The sequence below is a fragment of the Cottoperca gobio genome, chromosome 1 (assembly GCF_900634415.1).
Source record: "Cottoperca gobio chromosome 1, fCotGob3.1, whole genome shotgun sequence".
Taxonomy (NCBI): domain Eukaryota; kingdom Metazoa; phylum Chordata; class Actinopteri; order Perciformes; family Bovichtidae; genus Cottoperca; species Cottoperca gobio.
Window position 1 is genome coordinate 23,106,713 of NC_041355.1, and position 26,369 is coordinate 23,133,081.

The 26,369-nt window shown below is 41.7% G+C and overlaps 1 protein-coding gene across 18 annotated transcripts in view; it reads left to right on the forward strand.

Moving 5' to 3' along the window:
• rims1b (regulating synaptic membrane exocytosis 1b) overlaps window positions 1–26,369 on the forward strand; it is a 79,432-nt gene that overhangs the window by 19,232 nt on the left and 33,831 nt on the right. For 15 of the 18 annotated variants that reach the window (XM_029438689.1, XM_029438747.1, XM_029438758.1 and 12 more), the window contains exons 3-6: window positions 1,752–1,763; window positions 2,233–2,253; window positions 14,030–14,331; window positions 14,846–15,744. In XM_029438689.1, the coding sequence (XP_029294549.1) occupies window positions 1,752–1,763; window positions 2,233–2,253; window positions 14,030–14,331; window positions 14,846–15,744 (1,234 nt within the window). The remainder of the gene's footprint in view (window positions 1–1,751; window positions 1,764–2,232; window positions 2,254–14,029; window positions 14,332–14,845; window positions 15,745–26,369) is intronic. The other 3 variants (XM_029438697.1, XM_029438706.1, XM_029438716.1) reach the window with 3 other exon arrangements.

Here is a 26,369-nt window from a genome sequence, read left to right on the forward strand (position 1 = left end):
CACCAAAACAGATCTGAATGTATACCCTTGCTGAGCAATTGAATTCAAAAATCCTCTCAAGGGATAAAAGAACACAACATTATCTTCCATGTCTTTTCCGTGTGTACGTTTGTCAAAGGTTGCGTGTGTGTGTGTGTGTGTGTGTGTGTGTGTGTGTGTGTGTGTGTGTGTGTATGTGTGTATTGCGTGGGAGAGATGCATCGGAAGTGAAGCTCTTTTGGTCTCGGTGCTTGCCTCTGTCCCGGGTCGTCCAGGCCAGCCGAGCAGAATAACACGGTTAGGAAAGTGTGAGCTTTGTTTCATTACATAAAAACCTTCCCTGCCTACAGTGTGCTCATTTAGCCCACATCAGCAGCACACTGTTCTCCTCCAGTTAGCAGTTGGGCTTTTAAAAAAGCATTAGAACGATGTTAAAATAAACCGTGTGCTGTTGTTCAGCAAAACATTTGGAGTATAATATACTGTATGTAGCTTGCTTCCTCAGCTGCATTCATGTGCAGCATGGATGGGCTATACACAGCTGCTAAAGAAAGCCAGAACTTAAAAGCTTTTAAACTTTCAAACATAAATCTATCATTACATAATAAAACAACAACAACAAAACACATGTTCTTATCTAGCCATGCAGGTACTTAAGCTTTTAGACATCTGTCTTTACTTTCAGACCAAGTAATAGTCCTTTATTTCAAATGTCATATGGAAACAGTACCACAGTACTACAACAAGTAACACATTCTATTTTAAAACAGTACCATAATACCACAAAGGGTACCAAAGCAAACAAAGGGCGATCAGATGTTGAGCTTGTTCAGAAATAATAAAACAAGATGACGGTTACCAGCCTTGTAATTCTATGAGAAAAACAAGGAGAAGTAGTCACATGTTCAGACAGCTCAGCGTTCAGCTGTGTGTAGCCTCACTGTTCATATTAATGTGTTCACAACAACTACAGCTACAAATCACACTTTGTCATAGGTTTACAAAGTGACCACATGTAACCACAGTCACTTCAGCGTACATACCCTTCTGTGATCCTGTTGAATAGACAGTGTATGAACCACACTTTAATATCAACTCTCAGATGGCATGTTACAATTCCCTGTATACAGTACATCGCACTATAGGTGCTCTGTACAATTGCACAATTATTGGCTTGACATATTAGGCAACATTATTTGTTTCTAAGAAGCTTGCTGTAATAATGCATCAGTTCCTAATGACAGAGCTGTGCAGTGACTATTGGATGTTCCTAAGAGTGTATGTTTTAGTTAAGGTTAGGGTTGTAGAAGAATGTGCTCCATGTTGCTGTTGGTGTCCAAGTTTCCTCACCAAGCTGAGGAGCTGTGACACGTCCTCATGTTGTCACAGGTCATGAGTCACGCCAAGGTCATGCCAAGCTGAGTCATGCATGTCGCTGCAGCCCAACACGTCAGTGGTCACATACATTCACATACTGCTGTGTCCCCCCGCCTCACACTCTGTCACTGAATATGAAGTATGTGTATCAATTCTTTCAGAATGTAAATAACAAATGTTTGCACCACGTCCTCTTTCCCCCTTTTCTCCTTTGTTCTTTTCCCTCTTTTCCCCACAATCTGTCCACTACCCCATTTCACAATTTCACCCTCTCTGCATCTCTATTTCTTATATCTTTCATGTTCTTTCATTTATTTCTCTCCTTTCCTCTCCTGCTTTTCTTCCACCATCACTTTTCTCAATGCTCACTGCTACCTGGACTGCATGCCACCAAGGAGGACAAAGTGGTTAGCATCTTCTTCTTCTTTTTGGTGTTCTCTGTGTGCTGTGAATGTGATGTTTGTGCCACCTGAAAGGTAAAACAATGCTGGCTGTGTTCAAATCTGGAGCTGAGATCTCTCATGTTGACTTCTACTCGGGAAAGGTGATGTAGAATATCTCTTAAGTTTCGTTTCCTTCATATTGGCCAGACCTTTCCCAGCTGAAAGCAAAAAGGGTCGAAAAGCAACAATATCAGATGCAAGAGAGCAAGCTATCGGATTGGAACGGAGCCAGTGTGTGTACAAATCCACTGATGGATTACTGACTTAACTGAACAGAGGGAGTCCCTGATAGGTCATGGTTTTTGTCAACTTTGATTCTCAGAGCATTTACTGTACTGTGTGGGGTGAAGCTATTGTGTCCTCAGAGGATTTTCTCCCCAGTGTAAACCCTGACTAACTCTGTGTCCGTTGTCTGTCTCCTCCCCTTGCAAAGTGTCTCATAGTGAAGGACAGGGTAAGGCTTGTTGGGTGATGGATTTTGCTGCATGGGTCACTTACTATTGTCTCCCCTTCACACTTGGGTCTGTGCTCATTCACAGTATCAAAACAGGAATACAGACCCACTATCAGTTGTTGCCTCATAGATCACTGTAGTAAAGCAGTCCCAGGGCAGCTGGCTGGTGATCATGCATCAGTACTCTAATTCTGAGAATGAATGCAGACCCTGAAAATCAACTGGCGGGCAGAGTGAGCATGAGCCATAATGTAGGGCGTCTGACCCTTCTGACCCATCCTGACCCCTCTTCCTATGGCTGTAGGCATGGCTGTGCTGAAAGGGGGCCGATGGATACTGGTTTAAATCCTTGACCAAAATGGGGATGGGAGATTGGCATTTCAGATGGCATGCATATAAGAAAGCACTCTACCTACAGACCATTTATCTGAATGCATAATGAATGCACACTCATGCCTGTGCATGCTTTTCCTGCCTGTGTGTTTGAGAGCAGACCAGCCTTGCCATGGGAAGACGGGAGGGGCCCAGGTATATGTTTATCTCTGTCCCCTTAATGCTTGGATGCTACAAAATGTCACCAAAGTGCTGTTACTTCTGCGCACTGTCAAAGTCAGGAATGTTGAAGGGAATGACAGTGAATTTTAGTTTGGGAAGTCGCTGAGCCCTTGAATTGTCAGACATAGGATTCATTGACTGACTGCACTTATGTATCCAGATATGGCAGGAAATAAATCAGAATAGAAAAGGGAAAGGTTGACTCATGACCTTTATACAAGCTTTTGATGTGCTAATTATGGTTTACTCAGGTCCTCTCACTCCCAACTCGTCAAATATGGAAACTTAGTGGCCCTGCATGTCAAACTATGCGGTCCACGGACACTTCTAGCGTGGGGCTGCCTTTAGTGGCTGTAGTAATTGTGACCTGGCAATGGAGGAAGTCAGGTGAATTAGTATAACGAGTGACAAAGTCTACATACGGAGGAGATTTGGGTGGATGGATGGGGCAAACAAATACAAAACTACAACCCAGGAAACAGTTGTTTGTGTCAACATACTAACTGACGTCACATACGTAACACACTTAACATATGTACGTAACTTACTTGACAAACTTATAAACCTAAATCATAATTTAGTTTTCTTAAACCTAACCAAGTAGTTTTGTTACTAAAACCTAAGCAAGTAGTAACGTAACGTACTTCACTTACGTCATGTAACGTAACAATAACCACGTGTTGAAGTCTATCAGACTTTTCTAACTTCATCCTCACAATTGTGCCACTATAATGTATAAAGTTGGCAGCTTGAGATCTTGAAGGCCTGTTCCTGACCAGGTACCATCCACCCTGGATTACACACGCAGGAAGCAAAAAAGCGTCTTATTTCTACTAGAGGTTCGGTTTATAACAATATCTCACGGTTGGTTGGCACGAGGTGTTGAATCTGAAGTTTTTCTTCAAAAGTCAGACCTTTTAAATGTTCTATCTTCTTTAAAATAATTATGAATTTCTGCCGACTAAGAGCAAATGAAGACAACAGTATTTGACAAATAGCCAATCAACTTGTAGTGCGCATCTCTAGCACAAACAAATACCCATTCTGTTGTAACAGTGGCGTACATGGTTTCTTACCAAGGCACATTTTTCCTCTTTTTTTAGGGGGGGAAAGGGGGACCTTTAGGGGGAGATAGATAGATGCCACATAGAAGTGGCTAACTTCATCTGAAAGCTGGAAACCTGAAGATTAATTATGAGATTTAGCCCAGCACTATGTGACTACGTTTTTTTTTGTCACAAATCATTAATAATCATGTTTTTGTTAGGCGCCTATTCAAATATTAAAAGTTTAGTTACAAGGGCTTAGAGCATTATGAAATAATTATATGATGGCCATTGTCCTGCCCTGTAAATAATTTTTTACCACTCGATTTGATAAAGAAATTGTCAGAAATCCCTCCAAAATACCGCAATAAGAGACCAAGAGCTTGAAGAACACCATTATTAAGAAATGATGCTGTGATTTTGTATCAAAAACTTTGATATTTGTAGATTTCTGCAAGATTTTAATTTTTTGGCAGTAGATGGAAACCCCTCATTGTCAATATAGCAATAAGCCATACATCTTCTGAAAGCAGGTCTCTGGTTTGTAGTTGTAAAGTTTCATGAGGCTGTGATTAGACTATGGGGACTCACATCATCACACATGAATATGAATATGAATGAATATCAACTTTCCAGACATACGCCAATTTATGCAATTCCAACACTGTTTAGGGAGCCCAGTGTTCACAAATATTGAAATAAACCATTTTTAGAACAGGTGAAAATATGACATTTATACTGCATGCAAAAAAGATTTGCTGATATTTGCCCAACACTGCCTGGGATTAGCATAGACAGTGACTTGTGGGTATCCATAGAACCCATTTTCCTTCAGATATCTTGAGGTGACAGGTCAAGGAATGCCTGTGAATATGACCATGCCAGTTTTTCCGTGCCAAAATTTAGCCTAACTTTGGAGCGTTATTTAGCCTCCTTCCGATGAGCTAGCATGATATTATATTATATGATATTAGTAACTTCACTCTAGCTTTAAAACTGAACCCGCTACGTTCTCTTAAAGACAGTTCTGTCGGCACGGATCACCGGCGATCCTGCGGGTCTCAAAAGAAAAAAGGGAAAACGTGGTTTTTTGGCCTTAAAATCCTTGTTTGCTCTTAGAACATGATACACATCACTTAATGAGATTGCAATTACTCTGTGTTTTAACTCATATACAAGTTATCAGTGTTGGGAACTAAAGGTCACTTATTGGACTGCTTTGTAAACAGAACACATCATAAAATGCCAGCAGCTTCAACTAGAAATCACTTTCAGTATGTGATAGAAAGGATAAGCTACAGTAGCTCCGAAGTGTGTGAAAAAGCAGATGTGTAGTTCATAGCCCTCTCTGTCAAGCTGCCCTGCTACCGCTGGTGCTGGAGCTTGTTAATGGCTGAGTGTTTGTTTATGTGTGTTTAATGTCAGTTCCAGATGGCTTTCAGAAACTGAACAAACCGCTGACAATCTGTCTCCTTCATAGAGGAGCACTGCCTCCCAGTGGAGAGCAGGCAGGCGCTGGGTCCTAACACACACTCACACACATACACATACACACACACAGACGCACACATTCACCCCTTGAATTAATATGTTTCAGAATGAGCCATAGGTGCTATGTAGAACTATCTGGAGATATCTCTCCAGGAGAATCACCCTTCAAGCCACATATCACTCCAGGAGCCTTACATAGTCTTTATAGTTGGACAAAAACACAGTAAAAATACAGTACAGAAACAAACCCGTTATAGTATTGTCCATATATGATGTACATGCACATGGTTAATGTAGAGTTTCTGGTTGCAGCCATTTCCTATGTTTAATTGTGAGTATTTAGTACCCTGTGTGGTTGGAATTAGTTTACAATTAACCACTTACACACAGACACAGACACACTCAGATTCACACTGATACAGCCACTCAGACTCCTGCTTGCTTTCTGCATTAAGCTGACACTGCACTTTTTACCGGAAGGGAGGATACTCTGCATAATCTCAATCAGTACTAGATGACTAACCCGCTGCTCTCTTCCTCCTTCTCCTCTCTTCGCCACTGTGTCTGTACCCTCTGTAACTCTCTTCATCTGTCCACTCTAAAGCATAAATGTCCGTCTTATGCCCGCGGATCTATCCCCACACTACTGTGTAACTGCACACATTTCCTGGGCTACAAACAAATGTGCTGATAAGCCTGACAAACATTACAGTGATTCTGGAGCTGACAATTCCCCTTCACAGCCACAGCCTGTATGTCTAATAATAGGAGCTCCCTAACTAGATCTGGCAAAAGCCAATAGCAACATGCTCAAGACAAGTCTTTAATGTTTGTTAAGTGCTTTGTAATACTTGTTACAGCTGCGATTATTATCAACCTCACTGAAAAGTCATACGTGAAAAGTGAAAACCCACGTGGATTAGAAAGTTGGGGATGATTCCCAGTAGTAAAAATAACTTTGTATTTACAGATTTAGTGGACGAGATCCGGGAAGAAGCAAGTTACAAGTTTTTAAACAAAGCACCAGTTTAGCTTACCGTATAGGAAGTCTGGACGTCACAATTATGCAAGCTGCTGTAACTCAACACAGAGTATGCTTGCATGAACAATAATATTTAATAATTTTTCAGAATATGGCAATTTGATACGGGTCATGTTAACAGCATGTTCTGTTTGGATATTCCGAATGTAGCATTTTCAGATTTGCACATGTTGGAGATGCTGATATCATTCAGGTTTTAGGAGCATTCTTTGGACATGTATATTGCCCATTCAGAATATGCATTTGGGGTTCAATTAGGGTTTTTACTGCAGTTTGTGACACACAGCCTCTTGCCTACGGTCAATAGTTTGTAAGGCTGGGGTAGTGATGCATGCCCAAATGAAAAGCCCACATTTCTAGTCGGAAGCAGAAACACAACTACTTTGAAACATTATCAAAGAAGGTGGTTGAAGGAATGAAAGAGGGTCCTCCACCGGTGGAACACTTTGAGAAAATACTATTTTGAGAAGCACATTAATTGGAGAATGCCAACCTGCATGTAAACGGGAATATTAATAGAATATGTTATTTTCATTAGCCATGTAAGCAGCTTAGTAGGAATACTGTCTTTTTTGGAATAAGGGCAAAAATCAAATAAGGGCAAAATAATAAGTGCAAAACATGTGCTTAATTTCAAATTAAATGTGTTGTTTGGGTTTACTTTCATTATTCTAAACTCTATGGCCAACCACTACAGCACTTGCCATTCGAGGTTGCGATTGTAATCACATAAACATAGAACGTTTATTTCCTCCGTAGCCATGATATCCACCAATGCTGTATTCTGATGTCGTGTTTTTTTACTTTGTACCAATAATCTTTGCTATCTAAAATTACATTTGTGGCCCTCTCTGTAGAGATGGTCCTCCCAAGAAAAAAGACAGCATCAGCAAACACTCTTAGAGGACATTTGTTTACGGCGTTTAAGTGACAAAGCCTTCTAGTGCTCATAGGAACCTGTGTCCTTCTTAAACCATGACCACGATCGTTCCCGAACTTAATCAAGTGGTCATTATTGTAATCATGACAGCAAAGGTCCCTTAACCTCAATGAAGTGGTAGTTTTTAACTTTAATGGTTCAATGTGTAAAAACCCTAACAATAAAAAATATTATCATTATCAACATAGTGTGAAGAGGTAAAAGTGTTAACGTTATGTCAAAGACGTCTCTGTGTTGTGTTACAGAGATATCTACTGAAGTTAGCATGCTAACAGCTAGCTGTGCTCCGTCCAGTCTGTAAAACCACTTGTTCCTCTAGAGGTGATAGTGAGTCACTGTATCTGCAGTCTGCCCTAAGTACAGTGAGAGAAGAAGTACAGCTGCCTGACTCTATTGTCAATAAAACATCCATGATCCCTGCACCTTTTGATATTTTGTTTGAATTAACTCCAAAGTGGCAGACACGAGAAAACAACTCGCTCCCCCGCCGCGTCCCCACCGCCGCAGGGAGTAGAGCGTACTGGTGCTCGTAACTACACATTACGCCTTTAACACATGTTTTTGTGCCTAAACCTAACAAAACCTTACAGCATTGTCACATGTTCCTACTGATAGGTGTTACTTTGGAGTGCAGTTACATACAATGTACAGCAAGGGGGTCAAACATGCGGCCCGCGGGCCAAAACCGGCCCGCCAGGTGGTCTAATCCGGGATGACTTTGCAAAATGTAAAAATTAGTTGCTTTGATCATAAAGTAAAAGCCTTTGTAGATACACTGTGATCAGTAAGTTGCAACACACATGTGTAAATGATAAACTAATACTGTTGTTGAAATTGCACCTTTTTAGAATGTACGTGTACTGTTTTGCACTAAAACGAAGGTACACATTAGGAATTGTCGTTATTTATAGGTTATTATGCTCTGATTTTACTGGCCCGGCCCACTTGAGATAAAATTGTGCTGTATGTGGCCCCTGAACTAAAATGAGTTTGACACCCCTGACGTACAGTATTAGTATTTTAATTTGGAGGACTTGTGGAGTAACGTAGACCACTGACAGCAGCGAGAGAGTCTTCTCCACGATCTTGAGCTTTGCTTTCCTTTCAGCCTTCCTCACCACTGAATGCATTTGGCCTGCTTGTAGAGTTGATCTACTACCTTATTAGAGGAAATGGAGCATTATGTCTTTTGCGGCCGTCTTTCTTAGCACCATTCAGGATTTACCATTCCCTGAACGATGGCAGTTTACACCCAGTGCTGCCTCATATGTCATTCTGTCAAGGTGTGTGTGTGTGTGTGTGTGTGCACGTTTGTGTGTGTGTGTGTGTGTGTGTGTGTGTGTGTGTGTGTGTTGAGGGCAGGGTCACTGCACACACTCACTGAAAGCCAACCACACCCTCCCCATTGCCTCGACACCCCCAAGGCTCCCATTTGTTCTGCCCATTTAAGGAAAAGCTGATGTTCACACAATTTTGGCCTAAATGAATGCTGTTCTCGTCGTCAGCTGCTGTTGGCAGAGCTGCAGACGCATGCCTTCACCATTTTGTCAGCAGATGGATGGAGCAGCGCTGGGGGCGGGAGATGAATGGAAAGGGAGTACAGGATACAGAAGTATGAGTGACAGGTGTGTGGTGTCTTCATTTGTCAAGTCAGCCAGGTGTGTCAGCTGAGCTACAGAACGAGGAGAGATGAAAGGAAGTAAGGAAATAAATGAAAAGAGCACAGTAAAAGAATAAAATGAAAGGGAAAGGAAAAAAGTAAGGGAAGGTAGAGAAAGGAAAGTAAAAAAGGAGAGTAGAGGGAAGGAATAAAGGAGAGTAGAGGAAAGGAACAAAAGAGTAGAGGAAAGGAATAAAGGAGAGTAGAGGAAAGGAATAAAGGAGAGTAGAGGAAAGGAACAAAAGAGTAGAGGAAAGGAATAAAGGAGAGTAGAGGAAAGGAACAAAAGAGTAGAGGTAAGGAATAAAGGAGAGTATATAAAAGGAATAAAGGAGAGTAGAGGTAAGGAATAAAAGAAAGTAGTGGATTGGAATAAAAGAGAGTAGAGGAAAGGAATAAAAGAGAGTAGAGGAAAGGAATACAAGAGTAGAGATAAGGAATAAAATAATGTAGAGGTAAGGAATAAAGGAGAGTAGAGGTAAGGAATAAAAGAAAGTAGAGGTAAGGAATAAAGGAGAGTAGAGGTAAGGAATAGAAGAAAGAGGTAAGGAATAAAAGAAAGTAGAGGTAAGGAATAAAGGAGAGTAGAGGTAAGGAATAAAAGAAAGTAGAGGAAAGGAATAAAATAAAATAGAGGAAAGGAATGGAGAGAATGGGAAAGGGAAGGACAAGAAAGGAAGGAAATAAATGTCAAGGAAATGAAGGAAGAGAATAGGAAATAAGGGCTGTGTTTGAATAGTCAAGAAAATTACGTCCTATTTCTTTTCCTGACCGCGTTCCCTTGACCTCGGTCAAAAACGTCATGTAACGGAAAGATGTAAAGGGGAATTCGTTATTTTGTTTCCTTTCCAGGAGATAAGAAACGAAGCATTGAAGCACCTTTCCCTAGCACTTAGAGAATTTGACCAGCTCTTATAATGACTGCCACTTAGAACCGGTTAATTTCACTAGGTTAGGATCCTTCATAAGCAAAAAAGACTAGTGAGAGCAGCCCTGGTGAAGAAAGGAAAGATAAGGAGACAAAATCCATGCTCAGGTTCATATCAGACAACAAATGCAACTGGTAACTGGAGGCAGTGTAAATGGCATTTTTGCAGTTTTTTTTGTATTCTCTGCTGCTATTGTCCTTCAGCACTGACGCACACGTTCTCTCTTTCAGTGTTACAGAAACCCACACACACACTGCGTCCCCCTTTCTCTTACTGGCTCTCAATGATTTGGTTACCATGGAGAAGCACATTATTTAGGCAGAAGGAGGTTGACATTATTACATGAGCGAGATGGCACTGCTTATTCTCCACACACACACACATACACACACACACACACACACACACACACACACACACACACACACACCGCCTACAGGCAGTCACCCACGCAACACTCTTCAAGGCAAGAAGGTTTCAGAAATGTCCTACATATATATATACATACTGTATACATATCTGCACACACACATTTGGTGAAGAGATGAACTCGAGGTGACACTAGAGTGGGTTGCCTCTGGACGAAGGGAGCTGATTGGTCGGTTTAGCTGAGCGTCTGACATCACGCTCCTGCTAGTCAGGCAGCAAGCACTGTTGCAAATACATGTGTCTCACACACTATAGGTTGGGGGCTTTTGCATCTTATGGACATTCCCACACACACACACACGCACACGCACTATGAATTCCCCGTACAATATATTTTAGGCTATCCAGGAACACAGAGCACAATAACTCCACTGAAGGATTATATGTATTGTATCCTCAGTGTGTGTGTGTGTGTGTGTATGTGTGTGTGTGTGTGTGTGTGTGTTTATGTCCATGCATTCTATAACTTATGTATTGTTCACTACCCTCCCCCATCTGCAGTGTAGGCTTTAAAGCACATAACAAACCAATGGAGGCGTGCCATTAGAAAATTAGATCGGCTTTTAATGTCTTTCCTTGGTTTAGAAAACACACTGGGCCATGAACGTCCCATGATGTGCGTTTTTCCATATGATGCTCTCATTCAAGGATTAAGCTTGTGGATAAGAGCATTTACTCCTCTTAGTTGGCAGCATCTAGTGAGGCAACCTATAGATCAGGGGTTCTCAACGGGGGCGGCAGCGCCCCCCCAGGGAGCAATATTTTAGAAAGGGGTCGTTCACGTGTCTTTGGGGGGCGTTTGTGTGTACGGCCCGCGAGGTAATTCATAAACACACGCAAAAAAAAAAAAATCTAGTCAGATATAGAATAAAACTGGCGACTATAGAACACAACACGAGCGGACGTGTCATCACGTGGTCACGTCATGTCAAAAACTTCAATATTAAACTCATTAACGTCAGCGAACGCAGCATGGCGAGTGTGACAAAGAGAAAGGTGGATTCGGAATGTTCCAGTAGAAATGGACGAACGATTATTTCTCTGTGGAAGTAAAAGGCCAGTGTGCCTAGTTTGTGCAGACGTGCTTGTGGTCATGAAAAAGGCTTTCGAGCGTCATTACAGCACGAAACATGCCAAACTGCACTAGCTGAAATGATGAGTGCGTTTGGGTAAAGTTAACGTTGTGTTTTTAGACTTTTATTTTTATTTTGCTGAGCGATGAAGTGCTGCTTGAAAAAAACAAACAAGCATCGCCCCCCTCAGCCGCCACAGCTTGAAAGCATTAATGTTATTCCAAGGATACACCATGAATAAAACTAATCTGAATTAATGTTAAAGCACTAACGCTCTGGTCGGGACTTGGACCAGCAGCAGACGATACAGAGCTAACATTAGCAGAGCTAACATCTGCATCACTGCTGGTGATTCAGGCTGTGTGCCTTTAAAAAACGCGGATATTTTTGCCTAAGTTTCTGAACATTGGAGTCGACGTCGCTCCATTTATAATTAATGTGTTGGATTTTTGCCTTTTTTGCACTTTAGTTCTTTCCTCTCCTTTCCTCCGCTCTGTCTCTGACTGGAGGTGTTCGCGAAACGGAGAGAATGTGAACACGCAAAGCAACGCAGTAAACACGGAAACATGCACATAAAGGAGATAAATAACATAAACGTTTAGTTTATTTATTAAAAGAGCACCTGTTCAATGTGAAAAGTGACTTGTGATTTGGCGCTATATATTTATATAAAATAAAACACGGGGTTCCGTTGGGGGGGAGGGGGGGGGGGCAGCGCCTCAGACTTGTTCCTTTGTGTTCGTTTATTGTTGGATCACTTAAGAGTGCAAATTGTTTCACATTTCTGAGGCTGCTGTGTTTAACACCATGTCAATATATAAAAAGTTTGGATGAAATGCCAAAAAGGGTTTTGTAGAAAACATGATCAAATTCTTCAAGGCATCATATTGGCAGCTGAATCAAACATTTCAATAGCCCAAATTGTAGGTCTTAACAATAAAGAGTTTAAAAATGGCTTCAGCAGGTTAAAGTGTAACAAGGTATCCAGATGTGGAGACTCATTTGACTGTTTCAATTTGATAGGCGTAATTTTGCGCATTTGTTTTTGTACATTTTACTCTACATAAAGTAGCGGCGTTCATCCCATCATGCACTGGGAAAGAAGGAGGAGGAGGGTTGTGGCATCTTGGCTTAATCTCTAACCTGTGTAGCCTGTGGGGGATGGATGAGGCGGGAAGGGTGTACTGTAGGTCAGAAGTTCTGAATTGTGAGCTGCCACTGTCATCTGGTGATGAGTTGAATAATGGCGAGGGGCTGAAAGGATTTCTGGCCACTGCTAATCTGTGTCCCCTTGAGGTAAAGAGTTGAGTTGAGGTAAAGAGGTGGAGAAAGTCAGAGAGAGAAAGAGACTGTAGTGTGTGGCTGGGCGGCTGCCCGACAGCTGTGGGCCGTGCGGACAGCTGATTTATTTGAGATTAGTCTGGACATGCGCCAACTAGGATTCAATCAGGCCATGATGAATGTGCTTTGGCGCGTTGAAGGCTAACTGCTAAACAGACTGCTAACAGTCCAGTCCAGTGGCCGTCGAGGAGTAACATTTTGGGGTTTCCGGAGGTCCCAGAGGTGTTTTGTTTTCAACTTCTGCCAAGGCTCTGCAGTGGAATACAAGCGACAACAGTGTTTCCTCTGTGCTTTGGATTTGTTCTCGTAAAAATAAACCGTTGGGATTATAAATACCGAGGGAGATAAATCCTGTTTTTGTGCTGTCGAAGTGAGGTGATATTCAGTAGCCATGGCTACATGTGAGTATTTGATGTCTATAGGGTTTGATTTAGAGGATGAATCAAATGTCATCATGGCTACTGTATATGGCTGTGGTCATCATTAATCTGACTTTGTGATGGTGCATTTTATCGAATCTAAATGACAGAAAATCATTGCCTGCATGTGCAAAGATGACACAGACTAGAGCAGCTTTACTAGTTCTCCCTTTGGATGAAAACAATACCGTACAATCTCATTTTTATTTTCCCTCTTCTACTACAGTATTGCAGTATTTTTTGTCTTCAGTCTTCATTGTATCACCAAGATGAGCATAACAGATCATTCTAAAAAAAAAATGTTTTATTAATGTATTAAAATGCAATAAGAGCCATAGGATTCACGTCAATAGAACTACAGGGCAGGTGAAACATGACCTCTTAAAGGGGTTCTGTAGTTTATCTAAATAGCAGTAGAAAACTTAACATAGCCTCCTCCAAGCTGTGCTCACAGATAATGGATATGTTGAAACAGCACAGTCCGTCATGTCTGAGTGCTCTCTAATATTTGATTAGCTGGAGCAAAGGAAGGGGGAGAAAGGAACTTTTTTTTAAAGGTGGCTTACCCACATTTGTGAGATGAAAGATGCTTTAAAAGGTGTTTAGGAAAGTTAATAGACACAAGACCTTTTATGTCTAGGAGAACATATCTGCTCTCATAAAGTTAGCAGTGCTGCATCTGTTTAGTGCTAGGCTATATGTTCAATTAAAAGTATTTGTGTTGTGTAATTTGTGCTGATTTTTGTGTCACAGGCATGCCTAACCATTGTTTTTGTTAGGTATTCTATTTATTTAATGTTTTTCTTTAATATTACCAAACCCAAACACTTTTGTCCTTTCAATCCCTTTAGGTAATGTGGGTATGCAACCTGTGCCGTAAACAGCAGGAGATTCTCACCAAATCAGGAGAATGGTTTTCGGGGTCAGGGGTGCGGCCTGGGAGCCTGGGCACCTCCTTGGACAACCCAACCACTGGAGGTGAGGCCCAACGGGACAGGAAGCTACTCCGCTCCAGGTCCCAAGCCCCGCCCTCCAGCACCATACAAAACGCAGGTCCGCCGGACGGGACGCAGACACCCACTAGTGTCACTGCTGCAAAGGGTGCTGACACCATGCCCGGCTCCCGCTCCCAAAGTGAACCACCTAGAGAAAAGTAAGGCATTAATAACGCACATTGAACACAACTTCTGTGATCATCTTTACACTGCAGTAGTTGCCAGTAAAGGATGTTTTACATGTAGAACCTGTGCATTTATTCCTTAACATGATGAAAATTGAAAGAATTGTGAACGGAAACCATATTTTTTCAAAACCCAGAAGCTAGGACTGCTTGCTGGCTAATGCTCCTGTTATTTTTTAATCCCCGGGTATAAAAAAGAATAGATCTGTGTTTTTTCTAGCTTAACCAGTGGAGAAGCTAGGTCACAGATTGTAGTCTTGAGAGGTCTTTGATTCAATCCCTTTGTTTTCAAAGAGTGGGTGATTTAGATGAGAGTTGTTGGTTAGTTTTAATCTGTTTGTATAAAAGTGACTAAGATTTGTTCTTAGCACAGGATATTTCTGTACAAATGCCTGTAGTAATGGAAAAGATGCACCTGTTTTATGTTGGTGTCAGGAGACTATATGACATGTAGAACATTGGTATAATAAATCCTCTTCTCATACAGGAAAAGGCCAGTGTCCCTCCATGAACAAAATGGTAAAGGAGGCATGGGGCGTGGTAGTGGCCGGAGACCTGCTGGGAAGTTGCCATCTCAGTCATCCCTGGATGAGCGAGTGGTTCCTGGGGAAAGAGGAGAGAGACGCTTAGGAGATGGACGGAGACTGGAAAAGATCCATTCTCAGGACTACGAGGACGGAGATGGGAACCTGGGTCGTGCAGAAACACACCGGAGACACCCAGAGGATGAGGAGCAGAGGGAGCGCCAGCGCCGCGAGGAGGAGTTCCAGAATCGTTACCGTAGTGATCCAAACCTGGCACGATACCCAGTGAAACCACAGAAAGAGGAGCAGGAGATGCGCATGCATGCTAAGGTGTCCAAGGTCCGCCATGAACGACGACACAGTGATCTAGCGATCAACGAAGTTGGACTGGGACCTGGGGAAGGAAGAGGTGGTGGAAGAGGGGAGGTGCCTGAAAACCGTCTGGTCAGGAGGGGTGGGGGTGGGGAGGGAGACAACAAGACTCTCTTGGAGAACCACCGAGCCTACTCTGTGGATAGGACCGTGGGGGTTGGAGGGGGAGCTCCACCAGCAGGAGGTGGCGTGAGATCAGGACCCCAACATGGGGGACCGGTGCCTCCAGATTGGGGCTCGAACAAAGGCTGCCTAGAGCCCGGTACAACACGGACACCAAGGGACAAGGGTGGGGATAACCTGCTGAGGAAGGACTCTCAGAGTTCGGACCAGTCGGAGACTTTGCGGCCGCCCCCTCCACGGTCATACAAGAGCAAGCGCGGAGTCAACAAGAGGCAGATGTCCATCAGCAGCTCAGAGGAGGAAGGCGGCTCCACGCCCGAGTACACCAGCTGTGAGGACGTGGACATGGAAAGCGTCAGCGAGAAAGGTCAGTCAACCAGATGTGCTCAGTCCACTAGTTTACTAAGCTAAATCTATCCACACTTTTCCACATACCTTGCACTGTTTGCTGTCATTCATCTCCTTACATTATACACTGTTCCTTATAGTTATTTGTTGAAGCTATCTCAGGTGTCTATTTATTCTCACCATAACTTGTTAATGAGCTGCTGCAGCTATCACCTAGCTCACATGCTCGTCCTTAGTCTGCACACATAATCCTCATTCTGTCTACCTGAATCATAACAAACCTTAATTTTGATCTCTACATTTGTTGTATATTCATCATTGTCAAGAGTACTTTCCGGCTTTGCGTGTATCACCCACTGTATACCCAGTGGGCAGGATTAGAGTCACAGGTTTGATGGCTAATTCAAGCTGCTAATTGAGATGCAGCTAATACTCTGAGAGATAGAAAGCTCCAGATTGAATGATTGGACACATGATCAGAAAGACGGATGAAAGATAGTTAGAAATATAGTTATAAAGATTCAATTATTGTAGAGTAAAATAAGAATGCCATAATAAAGCACCTTTCAGTTGCAATGTCTTGGCTCACACTTCATGGCCATAGCCCTAGCATCTAATATAGCCTTGGTAGTTTACAACAATTACAACAATGTGCAAAAAAAGCAGAGATATTTTGGCCTGTAAGATTATTCTAATAACAGCAGATTCTAATTTCGGACTGTAAAACTATATACAAAGTGATGGGATGAAGCACCCACCCAGCATACAGTGAATTACTATCCCTGTGTGTCATCTACACCTCTGTGCTGTGGCTAAACCCTGCTGCTCCCAGGACAGCTCTCATTTATGTGGAGAGTTCCTGTGATTTAGGCCAGCAGATTTGTGGAATTAGGTCAGTGGTTCGCATGCTACGTAATGCTTCGCAAACAACCAGCTGTACCAGCCAACCATAGACCACCAGCTAAAATCAAGCCTGTCTGTGGTGCATGCTGCATGGTTACTTCTAGTTTCTCAAAATGTATGTATTTTGCAGCTCACTGCTGTGAGAGAGGCTATGCTAGTCTGTAATGGAAGCCGCGGAAGAACATCTAAATTCAAGAGGCAGTAGTTAGAGTTAGCTGTGCATCATCTTATCTCTCTCACTGGTCACAGAAGGGGTCTGTTCCAGATGTTTTAATCCAGATTACTATAACTCAGCAACTGGTAATGGGTAGATGGTGTGGATTGGGATTATTAGCTGTTTTAAACACTCTTTAGCTAGCTGGGCCTCGAAACAGGATGTCTCCTATTACTCTCATCTGTGGCATGGCAAGTGTTGCCGGATAATGTGCAGTATGTTTCTCTGCATAGATCCATTAAATTAAGTGAGATGGTCTTTTTTTTTTTTAGAAGAAATAACATTTAATTCAATGTTGTTGCATTGGGTTTGGAGTCAACTGATTACGTTATAATTAGGGCATATTCTGCAAATTTTCAAGTTCATATTTGTATTTTGAGCTACAATAACTTTAACAATAACTATTTTCACCATCTAGTCGTTAACTGTGTCTGTTTGCTGTTTGGAACTGAGCAGGTAGTGCACATTGGGTTTTTAGAGCTTTTCCCTCTGCTTGCCTGCTTTGTCCAAATTCTGCATTGTGAGAGCGGTGAAAGTGAACAAAAACAGTAAAGTTGTCGGCTGGGCAGCTGACAATTCTCTGTTGGATTCTCTGTTCCTTTCACAATGTGACATTGTTTTCACATAACAAATAAATTATTATTATAGAGTATAGCCACTTTAGGTAATATTGTAGATGTTACTATTGTTATATGACTTGCTATATTGTGAAAGAGTTGCTAGTACCATTCATAGAACCTAAAAAAGACATTGCACACTTTACTGTTTTCATGGTATGTTTAATGATTTTTGAGGCCTGTATGATTGCCCTGTTGCTCCAGCCGGAGGTGCTTGGTTTTGAATTGACTGTTTTAAACATGGCACCCGGGTCACACACTTTCTCATTTTACAGCTAAACCGTAACTAAAATATATTTCTGAAAACACACGAAAAATAGGCAATGCAATTATAAAATGTAGATTGATATTAGATCAGCGCTGCCTAGCTTGATCAGAGTTTATCAGCAGTGATTGACACTGCATTAGAGACTCCTTTGCTCTGATTGGTTGTTTTCATTCGGGCACGGTGGAATCTTGCAAATTCCATTAGGATCACTGGCGGGAGAGATATTATTTGTCTCATGCACTACTGTCAGAATATAGTCACAGGTTTAGCATATATGACAAACAGTTATTTATAATATAGATCAGCGGTCCCCAACCTTTTTTATGCCACGGACCGGTTTCATGTAAGACAATATGTTCGCGGACAAATATAAAGTGCATAAAAAAACTCACCATTACGCTGAATTAGTGGGAGCCCTGAGCTTGTGTCTCTGTAACGAGCCTGTATAAATTGGGGTATAAATTCTTCACCAATAGTAAAAGGTTTCTTCGCCTTAGCGATACAGTTAGTCACTAAGTATGACACTCTCAGTGCACTTGCATTTGTTGGTGTGGTGGTCACCAGTAATTGTTTATGTCCTTCTTGTTCATGTTTTTTTCTTTCAACTTGTCTTGTCTTTTAACGCCGGCACCCGCCGTTATGAAGGCTTCGTTGCCTCATTTGCGAGCCTGCGTATTATGCAGAGCGACGCATGAGAATCACCTGTAGTGATAAACACGTATTTTAAGTGACTCCTGGTATTGTCTTTTAAATGCCTCCTCATTGGGTCTTTTCCCTTTTCCAAAAAAGCTCTTTAAAGACGTTTGTTTTCCGCTCATTGTTGCTTGTGGGCTTAATTGAAGTAAAGTATCACGTGACAGACGAGCATCTTGACATGTGTCAAGAGACACAGACGCACAGACAGATGTATCTGGTGATTTTTCAAAATAAAACCTTTCAAAATAAAATATTTTTTTATTCAATCTTTCTGTGCGGCCCGGTACCAAATGACCCGCGGACCGGTACCGGTGGTTGGGGACCACTGATATAGATAACTGCAGCTTTTACTGGATCCACAAACAGAACATTATCAACACAGTAAAATAAGGCAGTGAAACTGGCTGTGACACCATGCTGGATACAGTAATAACTGGCTGTAACGTTTTTATAACGCCAGTAAATGATTCATATTGGATCTATTGATTAAGTGCCTGGGTAACAGTTAAACATAAGCTTTATTAGTTTTAAGCTATAAATAAGGTAGATGAGATTTCACACACACAGCAGAATGGGCTGTGTGCACATTCCACTGGATTACAATCACTGACTTAATGGATAACATGAAAAAGCTTAAAGGCTCCACTCCTACTAATGATCATTATAAGAAGGTAATTACAATGTGAGTGAACAGCCCAGCCATATTTACAGTAAAGTATTCATTTGTGTTTTATTTTATTGAAAAACCTCCTCATGGTAACGTGTAAGTATGCCATTAATTAACATAATGAAGATTCTGAATTAACTATGAAGACCTGTGAAACATTCTGTCAACTATAAGTAAAACGTAAATTACTTTAATACAGAGCACAAGCATTGAGGTAATGCGTGCACATATCGGATTACAAGCTTTGATTTTTTTTTCAACGCTCACAAAACAGACATGATGTATAAGAAGATGTTATGTCATTTATGTTATGTTATGTATATGTTTGATGAATCCTTTTAGCAGGATTATTAACAGTGTTTACATTGTGGTTTCCCATTCTGCCACATGAATGACATCCATGGGATATACAGGTGTATCTCCGAGACTGAGGCTTTAATGACACAGCAGGTTTGAAGTAAAGTAGAAGCAGGGACTGATTCAATGTAATTAGGTTACTTCCTTAGTGTGAAGAAGAACACCAAATGGAAGAGGAAGTCTGCTGTTGGGATGACTTCCAGTGCACTTTAGCCACTATTGTGTGTGTGTGTGTGTGTGTGTGGGTGTGTGGGTGTGTGTGTGTGTGTGTGTGTGTGTGTGGGTGTGTGTGTGTGTGTGTGTGTGTGTGTGTGTGTGTGTGTGTGTGTGTATTCCAACTTTTACCAGAATGACTTCAAAGATGCCGAGAGAATGAAATGAATATTAACTTGTTGTACTATACTATACTGTACGTGCTGGCTCAGAGAACATTAGCTGATGATGTGGAAAGAGATTTTCTGCTCAATCATAAAGCATTATATCTTTATTTGGCCTTTTGACTCTTGACTTGTAGAATTTGTTGTCCGTCCACAATGTAGATGATCAGTGCACTGGTTCTGGGTTTTTACCCATGGATGTATGAGTATTAGTAACAGAGCCTCTTTGTATTGGTAGCGGGGCCTCTTCCTTCCTATGAAAGATGCTCAGTGGCGCATGAAGCCAAAATGAGTATAAAATGACACGTATCATCCAGTGGTCTTCCGCATCCATGGGGCCCATAGAGCAACTAATGTTTATTTTAACCCCGCCTCCCAGCCGCTTGTTCTTGTTCATTATGCTGAGGAACATAACTCTGGATTAGGCTATTAGTGCATTTGACAACTTTTAGGACCCAAAGTGTTGAGTTTGATGTACCTCAAAAACAATTACCCTTCAATTTACAGCCGTCTTTCCCAATGTTAGTGTAAGGGGAAAAGTATTTTTGCACCCGATGGTATCCGGTGCAACAATTTTGCAACAATAGCACTGATATAAAACAGCAGTCTCATTTCTACAGTGTATACAGTATACTGTGTACACAAGGGGTAATAAAGTGAAGCCGCAAAATTACAGAAGAATGATGCACCACACAAAACACATTTCTGAGGGATTGTGAATACATTTGAAATTAGTATTAAACTAGCAGAGGCTGCTAAGTTACCGGTACATGGATAAGACCTGATTTGGGGTTATCAGTCTGGTTCGTATATAGGCTGGGATCTGCCAGCTCTTGTTGTGGCTGTCAAGTATCTTTATATTTTTTTTATAACACCCGCCTGATTTGCTTTCCTCAAAAATGTAAAATAATTTTCAACTCACGAAAAAAATAAAAACCTTTCTGGTAATTGCTAGCTTTGTTGAGCTTGTTAATTTTAGTGATGATGATGGAAATAACAGATGGAGCGGAGGACAGGCTTTATGCCTACCACACACACACACACACACACACACACACACACACACACACACACACACACACACACACACACACACACACACACACACACACACACACACAGTTTATCAAGAACAATACTACGTTATTACCTGCACAGAGCTGATGCTTTCATGTAGTATCAGTTAGACGAGCAGCCCAGACTTTGTAATCTGCCCAGTGTGTTCATTCTCCAAAACCGAAAGCCCTGACTCAGCAGTTCCAACTGTTGAGTCAGCATTTATCCTCTCAAGCATTCTCAGTGGAATTTCAGATTGGCGGCACTGGAGTCATGTCCACTCAGTCTTTTTTTGGAGATTTTCTGATCTCAAGAACAGCCATTTTTTTTTATCCATTTCTCATTGAATATTACTTCAAATGTTTCAGACAAACTGCAGTTCATGTGTTTTCTTCCATAAAGTTTAAGCTTGATTCTTCCCCTTCCTGCTCTTTTTTTTGCCAGAAACTTGTGCCAGGTGCAAAAATGTCATTAGCCTTGAAAATGAAGTTCCTCAAAGTCTTTTAAAGGGCCTACGAAATGATAAACACAAATTTCTATTGATGATAGTAAATGCTATATGTGGTGTAAAATGATGTGTTATTTATGACACAATGATCTTCAGTATTTAATAAATCATGATTTAGTATGTCGACCACCGATGTTTACATTGCCGCTACCGGAAACACCCAACGCCGTGTTCTGACGTCACAAGTATAAAATAGTCCACCAGTTGACAGCATGGCAGAAGCGGCAGACGTGGCGATGTCGGACTCTGGCTCGGATATTTCGACAGAATCGAGTGACAGTGAGTCGTCACTCGTTGCACCTTCAAGAAGAGGAGTTTATTGAAGCGGATGCCTATGTCGTGGATTTAGATCAAGCGGGCGAGTTTAACGTGGTGGAAACAGAGCAGCTGGAGACACAGTATTCAAGATGGAGACACAGACGGGAGCGAACCTGCGGATGATGGTGACGGTGATTCTGGATTTGGCGGAGATCCTGTGCAACAACAGAACACAGACAGGTATATACATTTGACTATAGTTCATAGAACTTATCAATATATAGTAAATACATCATAATAAAACGTAACATTATCCTCGATCGTAAATAGATCGCAAGCTATCGATAGCTTGCTAACGAGTCAATAGCTTGGTTTCCTTGAATTGTTATGAACCCGACTAGTTGTCCGCAAATTGCTCGATCCCTAAATATTCAATTACTTCTCTTCTTGGACACATCGACGTCTGTGTGATAGCTTGATTTTTTCTTGAAGTTTCTGCGGTTGAGGTTCTATCGTTGTGTCTGATGTCAAACGTCATATATTACGAGGCTGTATATAAAGCATTAGCTATTAGCTAACAAACAGACCGGAGGACAGCGCGTTAATATTGGCCTTTTTTCTGGATATTGCATATTGTGTACATGTCCTTACCACTCTTCTTTTGTACATTTAGGTGTACATGTGAAAACTGTACAATTATGGAAGCAATTGAAAAGCTGCTGCCAAGAAAAGGATGTCATGGAGGAATTGAATGAATATGAGGGACATGGTGCAAACATAACCTGCATAACAGATCACCCAGGATTCAAATCAAAGTGTCTGGATGTTTGGGTGCTGCAGACAGCCTAACACAGGTATTCAAAGAGGGACAGACAACAAGCAGGTGATCAGCCACGTAATGAGTAAGTTACTTGTGTTCACAAATGTGTAGAGCTCAGAAACTTTGATGTATTATTGGGAAGTTGAATGGTCAAAAATGGTCTGGCAAAGTTACAGAATACATAGATAAATAAGCAAATAAGGTTGAAGTGATTACCATTGACATATATTATCTTGTATGTTACAGAATGTATCACTATGTGGCATACCTCCAGCTGGTGAGATTCTGCTGGGGAATACTTGGTAAGAACCACAGAATGCCATCATGTGCCATTCAAAAGATCTGTGCTACGTTTCCATCGGACAACTACACGTCGTTCAAGTATCAGCACTTTATTAGAGTCAATAACAAAACACAATGTCAGTTCAGTGATTGAATCTGCTTCTATACAGCACAACAGCATCCCTCTTGTTTGGTTCTTCCACCGACTGCTGAGTGGATCTGGGACTTCGAAAGGTTCCTCATCAACATTGTCTTGACACAAAGCATTGAGTCTCGGTCAAGAGTTCAGTAACATACGCTGCAAAAAATATGTTTATAATCAAGCATTATATATAATATGTATGTATGTATGTATGTATGTGTGTGTGTGTCTATATATATATATATATATATATATATATATATATACAGTATATCTCAAAAGTGAGTACACCCTTTAGATTTTTGCAAATATTCTGTTATATCCTTTCAGGGGATAACATTATCCTACTGAAACTTTGATATAACTTAAAGTAGTCAGTGTGCTGCTTGAATAACAGTATAGATTTATTGTCCTTTGAAAATTACTCAGTACACAGCTGTTAATGTCTAAACAGCTGGCAACAAAAGTGAGTACACCCCATAGTGAACATGTCCTAATTGTGCCCAATGATGTTGTTTTCCCACCCTGGTGTCATGTGACTCGTTAGTGTTACAAGGATTCAGGTGTAAATGATAAGCAGGGCTGTTAAATTTGGTGTTTTGGGCACAATTCTCTCTGAATGCTGGACAACATGGCACCTCATGGCAAGGAACTCTCTGAGCGGCTGAAAAAAATGATTATTGCGCTTCACAAAGATGGCCTTGGTTATAAGAAGATTGCCAACACCATGAAAATGAGTTGCACAGTGGCTAAGATCATACAGCGGTTTTCCAGGACAGGTTCCACTCGGAACAGGCCTCGCCAGGGTCGACCAAAGAAGTTGAGTCCACGTGCTCAGCGTCATATCCAGAGGTTGGTTTCCAAAAATAGACGTGCGAGTGCTTCCAGCATTGCTGCAGAGGTTGCAGAAGTGGGATGTCAGCCTGTCAGTGCCCAGACCATACGCCGCACACTGCATCAAATCGGTTTGTATGGCCGTCACCCCAGACAGAAGCCCCTTCTGAAACCGATGCATAAGAAAGCCCGCAAACAGTTTGCTGAAGACAATGAATCCAAGAACATGAGTTACTGGAACCATGTCCTGTGGTCTGATGAGACCAAAATAAACCTGTTTGGGTCAGATGGTGTCCGGCGTGTGTGGCGGCACCCTGGTGAGGAGTACCAAGACAAATGTGTTTTGCCTACAGTCAAGCATGGTGGTGGCAGCATCATGGTCTGGGGCTGCATGAGTGCTGCCGGCACTGGGGAGCTGCATTTCATTGAGGGACACATGAATTCCAATATATACTGTGACATCCTGCAGCAGAGCATGATCCCCTCTCTTCGGAAACTGGGCCGTAGGGCAGTTTTCCAACATGATAATGACCCTAAACACACCTCCAAGATGACAACGGCCTTGCTGAAGAAGCTGAAGGTTAAGGTGATGGACTGGCCAAGTATGTCTCCAGACCTAAACCCAATTGAGCACATGTGGGGCATCCTCAAGAGGAAGGTGGAGGAGTGCAAGGTGTCCAACATCCGTGCGCTCCGTGATGTCGTCGTGGAGGAGTGGAAGAAGATTCCAGAAGCAACCTGTGCAGCTCTGGTGAATTCCATGCCCAGGAGGGTTAAAGCAGTGCTAGATAACAATGGTGGTCACACAAAATATTGACACTTTGGGCACAATTAGGACATGTTCACTATGGGGTGTACTCACTTTTGTTGCCAGCTGTTTAGACATTAACAGCTGTGTACTGAGTAATTTTCAAAGGACAATAAATCTATACTGTTATTCAAGCAGCACACTGACTACTTTAAGTTATATCAAAGTTTCAGTAGGATAATGTTATCCCCTGAAAGGATATAACAGAATATTTGCAAAAATCTAAAGGGTGTACTCACTTTTGAGATATACTGTATATATATATTGTGATGCTGACCTTTGGAACCAACTTGGATTGGAACTTGCGGTCCAGCTGACCTGACGCATGGTCGCGCCTGCATGGACTTGTGGTGTGTCCGTGGAGGGGGATCCGTCTGCACAGCAATTTCTTTCTGACATGTCTGAAATGTACAAAACACAACTTTACTAATAAATCTTTCAAACCAGCTTGAAATTGTATTGCATGTTTATACATGTCTGCGTAAAGGAAATCTAATAACATTCATAATAAAAGATGTGGTTGAATTGATTGAGAGAGCAATGATATCAATTACACAAATATATGAATTATGTACATGCATGTGGTGATTGTATTTTTAACACGTCATGTGCAGGTCTACTGGTACTACAACTGTAATGTACAGATGACTTACAGTCTGTATACTTACTGGTGTACACACAGCTTCCTCCCCAGTGTGGATGTCCAATAGATGGTCGCTGATCATACAGGTATCCTCAGTTCTGTCAGTGGCTTCATTCACCAATGTTTCAATACCTCTGTAATAATAGGGTGATAGTTAAAAGTTAAATAGACTCAAGCTTTTACTCAAACTACAGAATAAAATGGGGAAGCCTGTTATAAACATTGAATCTATACTTAATTAAGCTAATGAAGTGTAATTAGCTAAAGTTATTAATACTACAAACAATAACACACAGATATCGGCTAGGGCCTGGGGTAAACTCGTTACATACAGTAGGCCTAGACCGATTATGGCTTTATGCTTGAAACAATAAATACAGTAAACAAGTATCACGACTTACCTTTGCTCTCTCCCTTTTGGCGAATGCATTTCGTCGTCTCTTTGGTGGAGGACTCTGCACCGGCGGACGTGTTTGAGTCGGCGTGCTGGCTTGTGCTGGCGGGGGTCTCGGCAGTATTGTAGGCACAGCATCTGCGTTCAGTTTTAAATTCTTTTTGAATCTCATTTCCTTGGCGAGCATAGTTTGTTCGAAACACGATCTCTCAAAGTGCTGCCCACAAATCGTCGGTTTCATCGACGCACCCGTCTTGTCCATAAACGCGACATTTTATCATCTTTTGGCCACAGAAAGCTAGATTTGAAGACGGCCCCACATCCCCATACAACACATCGCTTCACAATTATCCTTGACGATCGATTGTTGTCCGTTCTTTTTCGTAATAATTGACCGCAGTCTTTGCTGGACGCTTCAACGCAGACGAACACTGGCGGCGGCTGTATTCTACTTGTGACGTCATCGCCCGAACATTGCCGAAGTGGATGCTCTCGGCGCAGCGATCGATTGTTGCTAGCGGAAGTCATTTTTATGCTGTTATGATCGTGATTTATTACTAATACATCAATATAAAAAATATATATGTGGCACATTTCACAATAGATATGCAACCTCTATCATATAGCAAGGCCAATTACACTGACGAAATATCATTTCGTAGGCTCATTAAATCCCCATCTGATGTCACCTTGCTGTTGTTTTATTCCTGTGGTGGAAAAGTGGCCACACATCTCGCAGGCTCCTCTGCTTTGTTCTCCTCGAGCCGACCATCTGTCAGTGTTAATGAGAGCTGGGATTC